The sequence below is a fragment of the Poecilia formosa genome, unplaced genomic scaffold (genome assembly GCF_000485575.1).
Source record: "Poecilia formosa unplaced genomic scaffold, Poecilia_formosa-5.1.2 Scaffold209, whole genome shotgun sequence".
NCBI classification, from domain to species: domain Eukaryota; kingdom Metazoa; phylum Chordata; class Actinopteri; order Cyprinodontiformes; family Poeciliidae; genus Poecilia; species Poecilia formosa.
In genome coordinates this window covers 288,764-301,959 of record NW_006800148.1, presented here as the reverse complement: position 1 = coordinate 301,959, position 13,196 = coordinate 288,764, and the positions used below count along the sequence as shown (strand labels likewise).

The 13,196-nt window shown below is 38.9% G+C and overlaps 1 protein-coding gene across 9 annotated transcripts in view; it reads left to right on the top strand.

The window, feature by feature from the left end:
- Nucleotides 1-13,196, top strand: part of LOC103148631 (ankyrin repeat domain-containing protein SOWAHC) — a 42,980-nt gene that overhangs the window by 11,570 nt on the left and 18,214 nt on the right. For all 9 annotated transcript variants that reach the window (XM_016679393.1, XM_016679397.1, XM_016679395.1 and 6 more), the window contains exons 4-5: nt 1,717-1,899; nt 10,836-10,880. In XM_016679393.1, coding sequence (XP_016534879.1) covers nt 1,717-1,899; nt 10,836-10,880 — 228 coding nt within the window. The remainder of the gene's footprint in view (nt 1-1,716; nt 1,900-10,835; nt 10,881-13,196) is intronic.

Below are 13,196 nucleotides of genomic sequence, written 5' to 3'. Positions count from 1 at the left end.
AGATTTCCTTGTTTGTTTTTTTTTTTCAAAAACATTTCTGAGATTATGGCGGAAATTTACTCCTCTTTTTTCCATCTATGACCAATATGCTGTAAACAATATGAAAGGGTAACATTTTAAAATCAAAATCGATTACTAAAATAATTGTTAGTTGAAGCAACTGAATGGCAAACTTCTTTTTCCTGATTTCTGGTTCAAATCAAATCGAGTTAAGGTTCAGTTTATTAAGCACACAGAGATAAACTTGTTTTTCCCATGGATGTCCGATATTAATAGTAGCCCCACTATTTATGCCGTTAAGTAGAGTTTCCTCACATACCAGAACGTCGTTTCGGAAGCGGCTGAAGCTGCACCGATTCCGGATTAAAAGTCTTATTTGAAATGCAAAGTAGTGTCATTACTGTTTACAGTAGCCGCCATGTAAACATGGAAGTAATTAGCTGGAATCAGAATGATAGGTGCGATGTTGCTTTTTTCGGGCCTTCCCGGTGAGACTCTGTGGACCTGAGTGGGAGTTTGTGTGATAATTAGCCCCCGTGGGACTGCCGTCCTCCCCAGTTAAAGGACAATCACAGCTTTGTGAGATGTTAAACTGCATTTGCGGGCGTTTGCTGCCGACTGAGGCCTAATTGGACCGAACAGGCCCCGGCCTCGTGTGATGGTGAGCGCCGCGTTCTGTGACAGGCACGCGGACATTTTGTGGAGCAGCAAACACGCTATTATGCTAATATGCTAATGTTAAAGCTACTTGAGAACAGACTATGAAGGTTCTGTCTCCGACGTTCAACACCTAAAATGTTATGTTTTTGTAAATAATGCACTCTGTCATTCCTCCAGATGACTGTATTCAGACTTTAGTGATTCAAAATCTGTAATAGTTAAAGTCAAAGGAAAATAAAGGACTGTTTGAGACTGATTATAAAGCTAGCAATGCCAAAGCTGCACAATATTTTGTGGAGGTGGATAGTAACTAGTTACATTTATTTGAGTAACTTTGAGAAAATTACTTTTAGTAGTATTTCTACTACACCGTACTTTTTACTTTTACTTGAGTAATAGTATTACAAAATATTGTTACTCCTGAGTAAAATTTATAAATACTTTTCCCACTGAATTACTGAACTTGATTTAACCAAAATTTCACCAGACCTGCAGGTTTTGTTAGTTTCTTAAGTTTTTTATAAAAATAAATAGATTTAGATTTTTTTATTTATTTATTTGCAATTACGTTATTTATATGAACTATGGTCTTTAAAATACAAACATTTCCACATAATTTTGTATTTTGGTCATTTTTAAATATTAAATGATTTATGTTTTGATCTGTTACTCAGTACATCAGTCCCCTTCTTACTGAATACGTTTCTTCACTCTTTATTGAGTAATTTCTTGGATGGGTATTCTTTACTTGTAACTGAGGAAATATATGTTGACGTAGTGCTACTCTTACTTGAGTAAAATTTTTGGGTACTCTGCCCATCTCTGATTGTTAACATGTTTGTCTGACTGAGTCTGAGGTTGGGTTAGGTTGGTCCACCTTACACACTCTAGAAAAAACTCCAGCTTTGGGTTTAAAACTGCATCAGAAAATTCCACTGGTTCCTTGAAAAGACGCCTTTAGTGGAAACAAACCCTCATTCTACACATTGATGTTAATCAGAACCAGTTAATCATTTTACAGTGTAGCTCTGACATGAATCTGCCTCATTTCTCCAGGCCCGTCGGTCAGCAGCGGTTCCTCAGAGAGCAGCGAGGCCTCCGGACCTGGTGATCCCTGCAGCCATTAGTGTGAGCAATCTGATCTCCAGTGGCGATGGAGGAAGCGCAAACTTCTGTGACCTACCATCTCCAAGGAGCGACTCCTGCTCTGTGACCAGCGAGGTGACCATCTCCAGGAGGGTGAGTGGAGTAAAACGGCATCAGACACATGTTCAGATGAGAGTATGTGTCTAACATTGCCCTGATATGTCCAGCTGTAACTTCCAAATCGAGATGGAAAACCCTGTAAATCGATTAGATCCCCTGGCTAGTGGGTTCGCACCATGGTGAACAACATTTTCAAGAGAGCTAAAATTTTTTGCCATTTTTCATGGAGTCTTGAGCCATAAACCAGTGTTTTTTGTGTGACTTTTTATCTAGATGCATGGTAAAAATGGTGATTTATTGATGCTGCGTGAAATCCTGCTTGGACTCAGATTTGAAGTTGTCTTCTTCTTGATTTTATTGGCCATTGGCAATCATCAATTTCATGAACATTACCACCACCTAGTGGTGAGAAATGTGGGTCAGAATAGCAATATTGTGTGAATATACTTAGAAATTATGCGAAAATTATTCATAGTCTTTTTTTCACAAGAAAAAGAGAATTACTGATATACACTTTGCATCAGTTTTAATACAATACTACCATGTTTTAAATTTGTTCTCCATAAGTGTTATCATGCTTTTATTTTCAGATATTTTGCTGATCAAAATATGAACGCATACCACCATGGCTGTTCATATGGGCAGGAAACATTTTAAAAATAAGTTATACATAAAATTATTAATAGGTTTCCCAATGAATTATGTACCTACTACTTATTACTAGATCAGTATGAAAGTATTTAAATCAACATTGAATCAAATATCGCACCACCATTTACAATTAGTAACTCCACCTTCTGAACCAATGAGAAGGAAGCAAAATCACACTGTTAGTTTTTAGACGATATGTGATGCTGGAAAATATGCCATTAATGTACAAAACAGCTTTTGGATAGTTAATGTACAAAACATAACTATCCATTATGTTTATTCTGCATCACAATCTCCAGGGAGATGCAACCTTATTCATGTCTGATCAGACGCCTCAGATGTTTACGGGTTAAACTTACAGATCGAGGCCAAATAAAAAAAAAAAATCATCTCCATTATAGTCCTGTAATTTTCCCCTCAGTTTTATTTATTGGTTTGTGAACGACCCTCTCTGTTGGTGTCAGCAAACGTGTGTTGAGTTCAGGCTGAGTTTGAATCTCCAGCTGATTTACATGTGAATCTCATCCTGCCGGGTATCAGAGACCTAAACGGGCCCCACCGTGTCGAGACGAACCTCTGAACTGAACAACGGCTGCCGTCCCTCTCAACAAAACGCTCATGTTCCACTTTCATCACCGTCTCCGCGGAGGGGTCACCGGGGCAACGACGAGCCCGCCGAACGATGCTGTACTATAATCATAATTCTTTTGACCCCCGTGACCCCCCGACGTCTCCGACAACGAGGGCCACGCTGCAGAACAGAAGGCGGCGGCGGCTCCAAAATGGCTTTTTCATCAGAAACAATCAAGCGGTGGCGGCGGCGAATGAGAGGGCAGATTACATAAGGCCGGGCTCCCCATCGACAGATAAGACGCTGCAGCGCTGCGGGTATCAGTCTCATTAAAACTGCCTCACTCACACTCGCCGCCTCTCAATCCGTCCATTAGCAAAACACGATTGTTGGGAAATCTCAATTAATATGATAATGAGGGGAGAGATTTCATCACTGGAAGGGAGCTGCTGGTTTTACTGGTTCCAGCTTCGTGTGATGCTCAGAGTCCTGCTGTAGGACCGAAGTTTGAGCTTTTCCTGATCTTCAAGAGTTTATAGAGCCGCATGGACAGGGATTATCCTGGGAAACAATAGTTATTATTTACGATATGTAGTTGTGTTCCTAAATGTTCTTGTGCAGAATAATAAGTGGCATTAAAACTGCAGGATGTAACTTTTATAAAACATTTTTGTCACCATGTCATGGTGTGAGACAGATAATCTGGGAATAAATTTGAACTCCTCTGCCTTCTCCCAGTGCTCCCAGTGCTAAATAGAAACAACCAATCAGAGCCCATAGTCAGTTCTTTGCGCTGTCAATCACAATTTTGCTAATCCCCATCCTCCTCTCCCTTCCTTGTTTCCTGCTACACTACAGTTTTTCCCAGTTAGCAGATCATGTTGTGAATGCTAGGCTAGTTAGCATAGCCACAGATGATGGCAGATAAACAATTTTCCTTGTAATGGTAACTTATTAGCACATTTTATGGCAAGTACATGAGGTTAATTGACAGCGCTAAGACCTGCCTTCTGTCTCTGATTGGTTGTTTTTGGTCGGGAGCGATGCATCTCTTCATACGGCTCAGGTGGAAGGTGGAGGAGATCGATCATTCATGACATGGTGACAATTTTAACAAATATGTAAAAAAACATTTTATATAAAAGTTGCACACTGCAGCTTTAATACATAAAGGTAAAGTAGAAAGCTTAGAGCAGTTCTGCAACTAACACTTATTTTAGTAATTGATTAATCTATAAATTATTCTGACGATTAATTGAATAAAAATTGTTTCTGTTTCTGCAGCTTTATCGCTTAGGTCTGAATATCCTTGAATTCATTTTCATGTGTGCTTCAGTCTAGGGCTGTGACTAATGATTATTTGCTATTGATTAATCAATTATTCTGGCGATTAATCGTGTAAAATAACTGCTACATTCTGCAGATTTTTCATTTAGATGTGGCTGTCAGTTGAGTTACTGCTTTTAAAGCTGACAGCTGAATCCTGTGGATATGACTTCTCAAAGTTTAAAGCACATGAGCATTTCTTTGCTGCGTTAACAGCTTGATCATGCTCTGTGGCCTCCGACTCTTTTGGCGCCTTCACTTCCCAGCATGCCTCAGTCTCAGGTTAAAACTCCACACATGCCGCTGTTTTTTCCCTCGCTCGAAGACACTGACATGTGAGGAGTTGTCTTCTCTGATCACTGAGGAAACAGACGTGAACGGAGACAGCTGCGTTCCTGCTGCTCTCTGTGAAGTACAGAAGCAAAGTTAAAGATCCTGCCGAGGTCAAGGAGGAGATCAGCAGCTCAAACTGTCAGCAGGGACTCAGCTACAATGAAAGAGAGGTAGAGACAGAGGAAGACAAGCCTGCAAGAGAAGTAAAGGCACAAACCTGGGAAATGAGTCACTTCTCATTTCTTTATACTCCAAATATAACAGTTTGACATACATGAAATGATGTCTTAACACCATAAAGCAGCAGTGTCCAAACATGGGTTAAAATTATCAAGTCAAAAGGAGTTACAGCCCTGTATATTTTAGACAAGCATCAGCAGACAATTCTAATTGGACAAGAGGAAACAGACTTAAAGAAGTCTGGATTTTTGTTATGAAAGGGACATTTAAATCATTGTAGATCCAAAACGTAAAAAGAGTTTCATGTCATTAAAAGACAGACATCCAGTTTGCAAACTAAAGAGAAAAATGCAGCTAACTCCCAAAAATATGATGTGGGCCACTCTCTTGTGAAAAATGCTTGCTGTATTAACCGATCATAGGTCATAGCTATGCTTCCTTGAACAGGTTAGAATATGTCTATGGGATACACAAAACAAGTTCATTACATATTATTTTTGCACAAAGTCATTTTTAGATAATGAGATTTTAATCTAGTCATTTCTATGTATTTTGAGATCCATTCAGATTGAGCTGTTTTAGGGCGTCTTATCACCTTAAATCCAAATAAACTGCTGTTGGCCAAACCCCCTCACCTCAATGTTTACGCTACTATGTGAAAATGGCTCCAAATGGAGGTGCAATTATACAACTGGATATCTTTGAAAAGTTGAAGTAGAGCCTCCTGCACAACCAACAAGAATGCAGCAAGTGATTTCTGGATGGTAAGTCAACAACAAAACACTTGTCTTTTCTAGTAGCCATTGTACAGCGACTAGAGCGGTAAAATCAGTTGACCAAATGGGCTGGACTCGACTGGGGTTGCTAGGTAATGGCGCAGTGTGACTCAACAATCGGGAGGTTTTTGAAACAGCTCCTTTCCAGACACCAAAAAGCATAAACTTATTGTAAAAAACCAGCTAGGTGTTTTGTTTTTACGTGCTGCGGTTGTTTTTAGAAGCAGTAGAAACCTAAATAGAATTATATATTATGCAAAAAGTGAATTTTGCATAATAGATCCCCTTTAAAAGTCAGAATTTTTCTACATACCATAGTTTCTCCACTCATTAATTTTTTTAATCAGTTTTCCATTCTTTATTCATTCTTTACAATAATCAGAGACCAGAAATCTGCATCTCATTTCTCTGTGCATCATAAGAAGAGCCTGGAGATCAGATGATACAATCACTACTAATATACCTTCAGATCTCTGCGCCAACATCTGTGTTTCAGAAGTTTGATTTAACCTCCTCAAACTTCATTTTCACTAAACGATGGGTGAAACTCCACCTTCCCTGCTCCTAACGACCTTCTGTGGGATTATGGAGTCTCTCCAGTCATAAAGCTTAGTCCTGTGTCAGTGGAGCGGACTTCATCGGAGGCTTTAATACGTTTTGATCCGGCTCTCTGGACTGTGGAGGAACGTCTCAGTTCCAGACCCTCCAAGTTGTTAAAAAACGTGAATTAATGACGAAGGTCCGGCAACGAACTTCTCATCGTCAGGACGAGTCTGCCTCTGGTGGCGATGAAGAATCGAATACCATCTGGGGATTTGATGAGCGGACTCAGGTTGTTGGAGGATGATATTAAGCCTTTCTAACAGGAAGGATCAACGAGTTCAGCGCTAATTATTAGCTATTTAGGTTAATTATGAGTGCTTACATTTAGAGACGTGGAAGTTTTCATAGAAAGCATCAAAACAAACAAACTGCAGTAAATAAGTTCAAATATTTAAAACCAATGAAAGGTTTATTAAATATAAATCTAAAATGTTTAATAAAAATAATACATTTTATTTGTAATGTCCTTTTAATCTTGAGATCTTAAAGGGCTAAAAATAAAACAAGCAATTACATTTCATAAAAAAATAAAATAAGAGGTTAAAATAAATATCTAAGAATGTGAAACATATTTGCTAAATTTTTTTTGCTTCATAAAGCCCAACTTAAAACAGTCTTAGTACACCTGAAAAAAGACATTTATATTTTATATATTATCGTAATTCAACAATTAAAAAAAGAAATTGTGCCCTGGTCGTAATACTCCAATCGTACAACTCAGAAGGAGAGATAGAAATAAAAGCCTTTTTTTGAAAATATTTCCTGACATTTGTAATTTCTGTTTTAGGAAAGAAAGCGAGAAAAAAAACTGACTGAAAATGGAAATCAGAGATTTTATTTTTAAGCCGTACACTGCAAAAACAGTATTTTTGTCTAGTTTTGTCTACACTTGAACTAAGACAAATCTAACTTACATCTAACTTTCCAGCAGGATATAGGAGCTTTTTTAAAGTCAATATAGTGATTGTAGCATTAAAAGGTTCGAGTTCAATGGGGAAAATGTCTTGCTGTAAGTGAAAATGTCTGCAGGTGGAAATAGTTCTTTCTATTAAGAATTATTGACTCAAAACAAGTTACTACTTCTTGCTGAAAAGTTACTTGTAAATTAAATTTGTCTAATTTCTAGTCTGAGATATTTGCACTAGAAACTAGACCAAAATACTTAGTAACATTTTTTGTTTTTGCAGTGTAGTCAGGTGTCTTTATTCAGTGAGAACAAGAAAAAAATAAACTTTAAAGGTCATGTCAGCCTAAAATGGAAACATCATCAGATAAAACTCTCCCTTCTAAATGTTGCGTCTCCTCCATCATTTTGCAACTCGACCCCCCAGGTTTTACCCCCCTTTGCTCTTTGCCTCTTTTACCCGCTCTGCAGGGCTTCCACGCCCGGCAGCACCTTGTAAACGCCAGCAATTAGGACAGGCAATTGGCATACAAGAGAGCCACTCCTGGATGGTGATGAAGAGGAGGCAGCGGGGGGGTCTGACAGAAGATCTGAGGAGGGGGGAGGAGAAACCAGCCGGCTGTGTTTTGACAGGATGAATAGACGGAGGAGTGGAAGTGGCTGGGAAAAGCTTTTGTTATGCAAAACGGAGGAAAAACTGGAGATGATTCCTGTCTCCTCCGAACTGACGGAGCTGAATTTAACATGGAGTCAGATCTGCGGGAGCTGCCATGTCTCGTGAGGGGACTCTCACCAACCACAGCAGCTGTCAGCACACAGTTTACTCTACTGAGTGTGAAGAAGCACATTTAGGGTGTGTTCACACCAGCCCTGTTTAGTCCGCTTTAATTGAACTCTACTTGGTTTTTCTAGGAAGTCTGGTTTGTTCGGGGAGGTCTGAATCTGCAATCAAACTCTGATGCGGACCAAAACAAAAGTGAACGAAAAATGGTGTGAAAACATCCATAGGACACCCTAAAGGCTCGGTTAGATTGGACCGAGCCTTGCAACATTTGTTACATTTTCAGCTGCTATAGCTCACTTTCACACTGCTCTGTGTCAAACAATCCCAATCCTTTGATAAACCTGTTCCCCTCCTCACCTGTGGGGGCGCTGCACCAAGAACGACACAAAAACTTCAGAAGGAGACACTGAGCGCAACTTCCTCCTTTTTCAAAATCAAAATGTAACAAAAATGGGACGCCGTCATATTTTAGCGGTTGTAGAATTTGTTTTTTGTCTCTAGTAAAAGACCACGAATCATTTCTCCTGCAGCGCTAGACTTGAACATTTGTTTTGTTTACCCAGAATGCCATGCACTATAATTCGCTTCCTGCTTTTGAAACGACCTCAGGTCTACTTGGCGTTCTCATGCTTTCAAACGGAGCTAGAGTTCACTTTAATTGAATCAAGGCTGAGTATTGCAGGCCAGAGTTCACTTTTTTGGTCAGCATTAGAGTTGAATTGCATATTCACACCAACTCAAACAAACCGCACTCTCTAAACAAACAAACCGGAGTTCAATTTAGGCTAGGGCTAAATCGATCTTATCTATTAATTGAATTATTAGTTTTTGAAGATTTAATTCCTACTTCTGTGGACTTTTTCCCCAAATAAAACCACAGAAATAATCTCTTTCTTCAGATATAAACTGACAAACTGAAACCTTCTCAGCAAGCATTAAATCAGCAACTGTGGACGTCCAAATTCTTGTTTTCTTACCTTTAGTTCACCTCTGAAACAAGCCACGATCATTTAGTGAGACACCTCACTGAGACTGTGTTGGATTACTAATGAGGTAGAAGAGCAGCTTTCCTCCTCCTCCTCCTCGTCTCCTGGGACTCCCTCCTCAGCAACACACCAACACAGTTAACGTCCATCATAACACCGGGACGCTGCAGGAAAGAGGCGATTGTTTCCCCCGTCTCGCCCCCCAACAATCCTCTTAGGGATTCTTCATCAACACCAAAAATAAGAGGCTTCAGCTCATATCTTAAAACCAACCCAAGCAATGAGAAGACCAGCGAGTATGAGTCTGGATTGCTGCATCATTGAGTTATTCTGGATCAAATCAACAACTGAAAATAACAAAAGAACAATTAAACCAATAAAACTGATAAAATCATCTAAAACTAGACAGACCCTGCCTAAAATGTGTAACTAAATTTATAACTGAAACCAATTCTAATCTAGACTGGAAACTAGTCTAAATCCAGATGTAAAAAAAAAACTGTTGCCATGGTGAACTCAAGATGACACAGACCAAAAATTAAAACCAGTCCAAAACTAATCCTGGTTCAAAATGAAAACCAAGAACACCAGCACTCATGTTACAAACCAGTACCAAACATCCATAAAACTTCATCACCAACTTTTAAAATTTGCCTCAAGCAGAAATATAAAATCGGACCAAAATTACTCACATTTCCCAAAAACAGCACGGAGGTAAATTTGAGTTCAAAACAGTTTCAATTATGTCCAAAAGTTTACTTACAATATCAGAAATTGGTAGTAAACTCCATAAAACAAACACAACAACAAACCAAACCATAAACTGCTCCAAAACCAGTTCCCACTTGAAATTTTAAACCTGTACAAAAAACAGTTAAGAAATGTAAGACTTGTTCAGAATGTGTACAAATATGTACAGCAGCACTAAACATCAGTAAGTTTCACTCCCAAACCAATTTGAGTTGAAACCTAAAAAAAGTCCCAAAACTTAAACCAGTGAAATTAAAACAAAATACCAAATACAGCCCAAAACCAGTTAAAGAACTCCTGAAAGCAGTCAAGTTTTAAAAAAAATATTTTTTTAAATAATTTGTGATAACCGAAACAAAACCATTGTACAAGAATTTAAACATATTTGTTTTTGAACCAAAATATTTTATTGAATGATGAGAAATTTCGCATTATGGAAAAACTTCTAAGTTTGAAAAACAGAGGAACTTATTCAATTTCTGTTGGTTTTATTTTGTCGTCAATGTTTTGCTAATGGTTTGGAGAAAATCAGGAAAATATTTTTAAGAAAAATGCATAACATTAAAAAACATTTTTAACATTTAAATTTTATTCTGGTATTCTGCAACGTTGTCAGCTCAAAGGCCTCTGCACCAGCAGGGGGCGCTCAAGCACACGAGTAATCACACATTTCTGGTTTATAGATGTTCGATTAGAAGGTCAGTATCACTTGAAGGACAAATGAATCTTGTTTGACATTTTTATCCTCATCTAAAAACTTATTTTTAAATGAGTTTGTTATTCCAAGTGTTGTACATCTTCAACAGCCATCTGATGTTTTATGTTATGTTGTAATCTTTCCCACTATTATAATTATAATTATTATAATAATCTCAGATGTGTAATGCACATGCGTTCATTCATGGATGAAATAAAGCCAATATTAACTGAGCTGTGTTGATCACTCATAGGTCGTATAACACAGAGTCGGCTCTGGTTTAGTGTATTTGACAGTAAAATGTCAAAAACCAGTTCAAAACCAAACTGTCAACATGTAAAATGTCAATGTGTTTTTAAAAAAGCCATGAATCAGATTAAATGTTTTGGTGGGGTGGATGTTTTGCAGAGTGAAGAGGACGATACGAGGAGCGTCACTGCTTCGTCTGTCATGGTGAGTTTAAGAGAAACGGTGTGTGTTTGTGTGTGTTTGCACTCATTTAAATTATCTATTTAGGGTCTTTTCTGGTACATTCAACAATCTCCTGAAGACAAAAAACCCCACGTAAAAAGAATCGGTTTTCTGTGTTACTAAGATGATACTTTATCTCCGTATTTGTATACTGAGATGCAAATATCTTAGCATACATGAAAATCTGTTTTTGAGTGAAAACATGTTTGTGCCACAATTGATTATGAAATCAAAGTAAAAGACAAAAGAGAAAGCTAAATAAAGACAAATTCTTGGCGTTCTTAACATTTTCCATTTAAAATGATGTAAACTTGCCACATAAAAGCTCATTCTAAAAAATTTACAGAAAGTGTTTTGGGGGTCCAAATTAGTACCACTCTGTGGTTTGGGGCCAAACAAAATAAATTCAAGGACCACAAATGGCCCCCGCGCCTCACTTTGGACAGCCTTTGGTTAGGTTTAGGACTAAGACGTAAAGTGAGTTTAGGTTTATGGTCAGACATGTTAATGTTAATTGTTAGATATAGAGTAAAGTAAAGGTAACTGAAATGAATGAATGAATGGAAGTCCTTGTAAAGATAGAAAGATGTAATGTGTGTGTGTGTGTGTGTGCGTGTGCGTGTGCGTGTGTGCGTGTGTGTGTGTGTGTGTGTGTGTGTGAGTGAACCCTGCAGTGTAAATGTTTGCTGAGCATCTTTAGCCGCCAGCTTCCAAACAAGCTGCCTTCAAACCGTTCCCATGACGATACCCCATAATCACCGGCGTCTGGGACGCAGAGCCGGCTGCTCATTGGCTGCGACGGCCTCCCACTGCTGTCAGAGTGGAACCAGCAGGGTAACTGGAGATGAGCGGAGGTCGGCTCTGGAACCTGCTGCTGTTCAGTCAGAGAGCCGACTGCTTCTGTTACCTCACTGCAAAAACACAAAGTATTACCAAGTATTTTTATGGAGCTTCAAATAGTTTTGTCTTATTTCAAGTATACTGCCTTACTTTCAGCAAGAATAGGAGCTTTTTAAGTCAATAATTCATTAATACTGATGAAAACGTATTAGTTCCACTTGCATAGCTAAATAGCTAAAGAGTCTGCCAATGGAACAAGGCTTTTACTTAAAACAAGCCTCTATATCTTACTGAAAAGGTACTTGTAAGTTAGTTTTGTTTTTATTTAAACTGTACTAAGATATTTGCTCTAGAAATCCTTACCTTCTCATATATTCTGATGTTGTTTAGCTTTGTAAAATCAGTTTCAGTGTTTTTGTAAAAGTGAGCCAGCAGCGAGCGTTTGGCCCGGAGCCGCGCTGCGCTGTCGGGTTGAAGGACGGCCTCCCTCTGAGCTGCTCAGCCGCTCTAATTAACACGGAGGTATCAGGTAAACAGTGCCGCCGGCCCCACAGGCCGCTGATTAAACATCGCTAATGACATCGTGACCCTTCCTCGGCCCGAGGCCCCCGCCGGGGCTAAAGGGCAACCAGGACGAGTTTCTCTTTTCTACACTACAGAGAAACAAATCTTCTGAAGAAGATGCTGCAAAAATACAAACGTGTCTTAATTAACAACATGCTTTCTTTGAATGCTGTGAATGAATCACAGCAGAAAAACAAAGGCTCCCCCACACGATGCTTGCAAGTTTCTTTCATTATTGAGGAAATTACGTCACACTAGTGGAGCTTGCTAATGCTAATGCTGCTTTCCAGATTTACTGACTGAGAACTGGTAAATTCCGACGTCCCATTCAGAAAATCAACTGGAACGCCCTCGGAAGTCAGATTTCCCACTGGGAAATTGGGAGCAACTCACATGGGATGTAATAAAGCTAGTAATGTAAAAATGTATCACATTTTTGAGAAAACAAAATCAATGTTACTATAAAAATTTCTATCAAAACAGACTAAGCTGTTAAGTTAAAGGAGGTCTATTATGCTTCCTGGAACAGATTTGGATAGGTTTATGGGCGATACAAAACATATTCATTACATTTTTGCAAAAAATTATTCTTATATAATGAGATTTATTCTGTTCTGTTCCTACTGTTTTGAATTGTTTTAGGGAGTCTTGTCACTTTGAATCAAAATAAGCTGCTGCTGGCCACGCCCCCCAACTCAATGTTTACACTGTCGTGTGACCATGGCTGCAAACAGATGCAGCGGTATATCTTTGAAAAGCAGAAGTAGAGAAGTGGTTTCTAGTGAGCTGGTCAAAACCAGCTTTCTAGAAGTGCTGGAACTCTGCTGGGGTTGCTAGGTGACGGGTGGAACTCTGCTGGGGTTGCTAGGTGACGGGTGGAACTCTGCTGGGGTT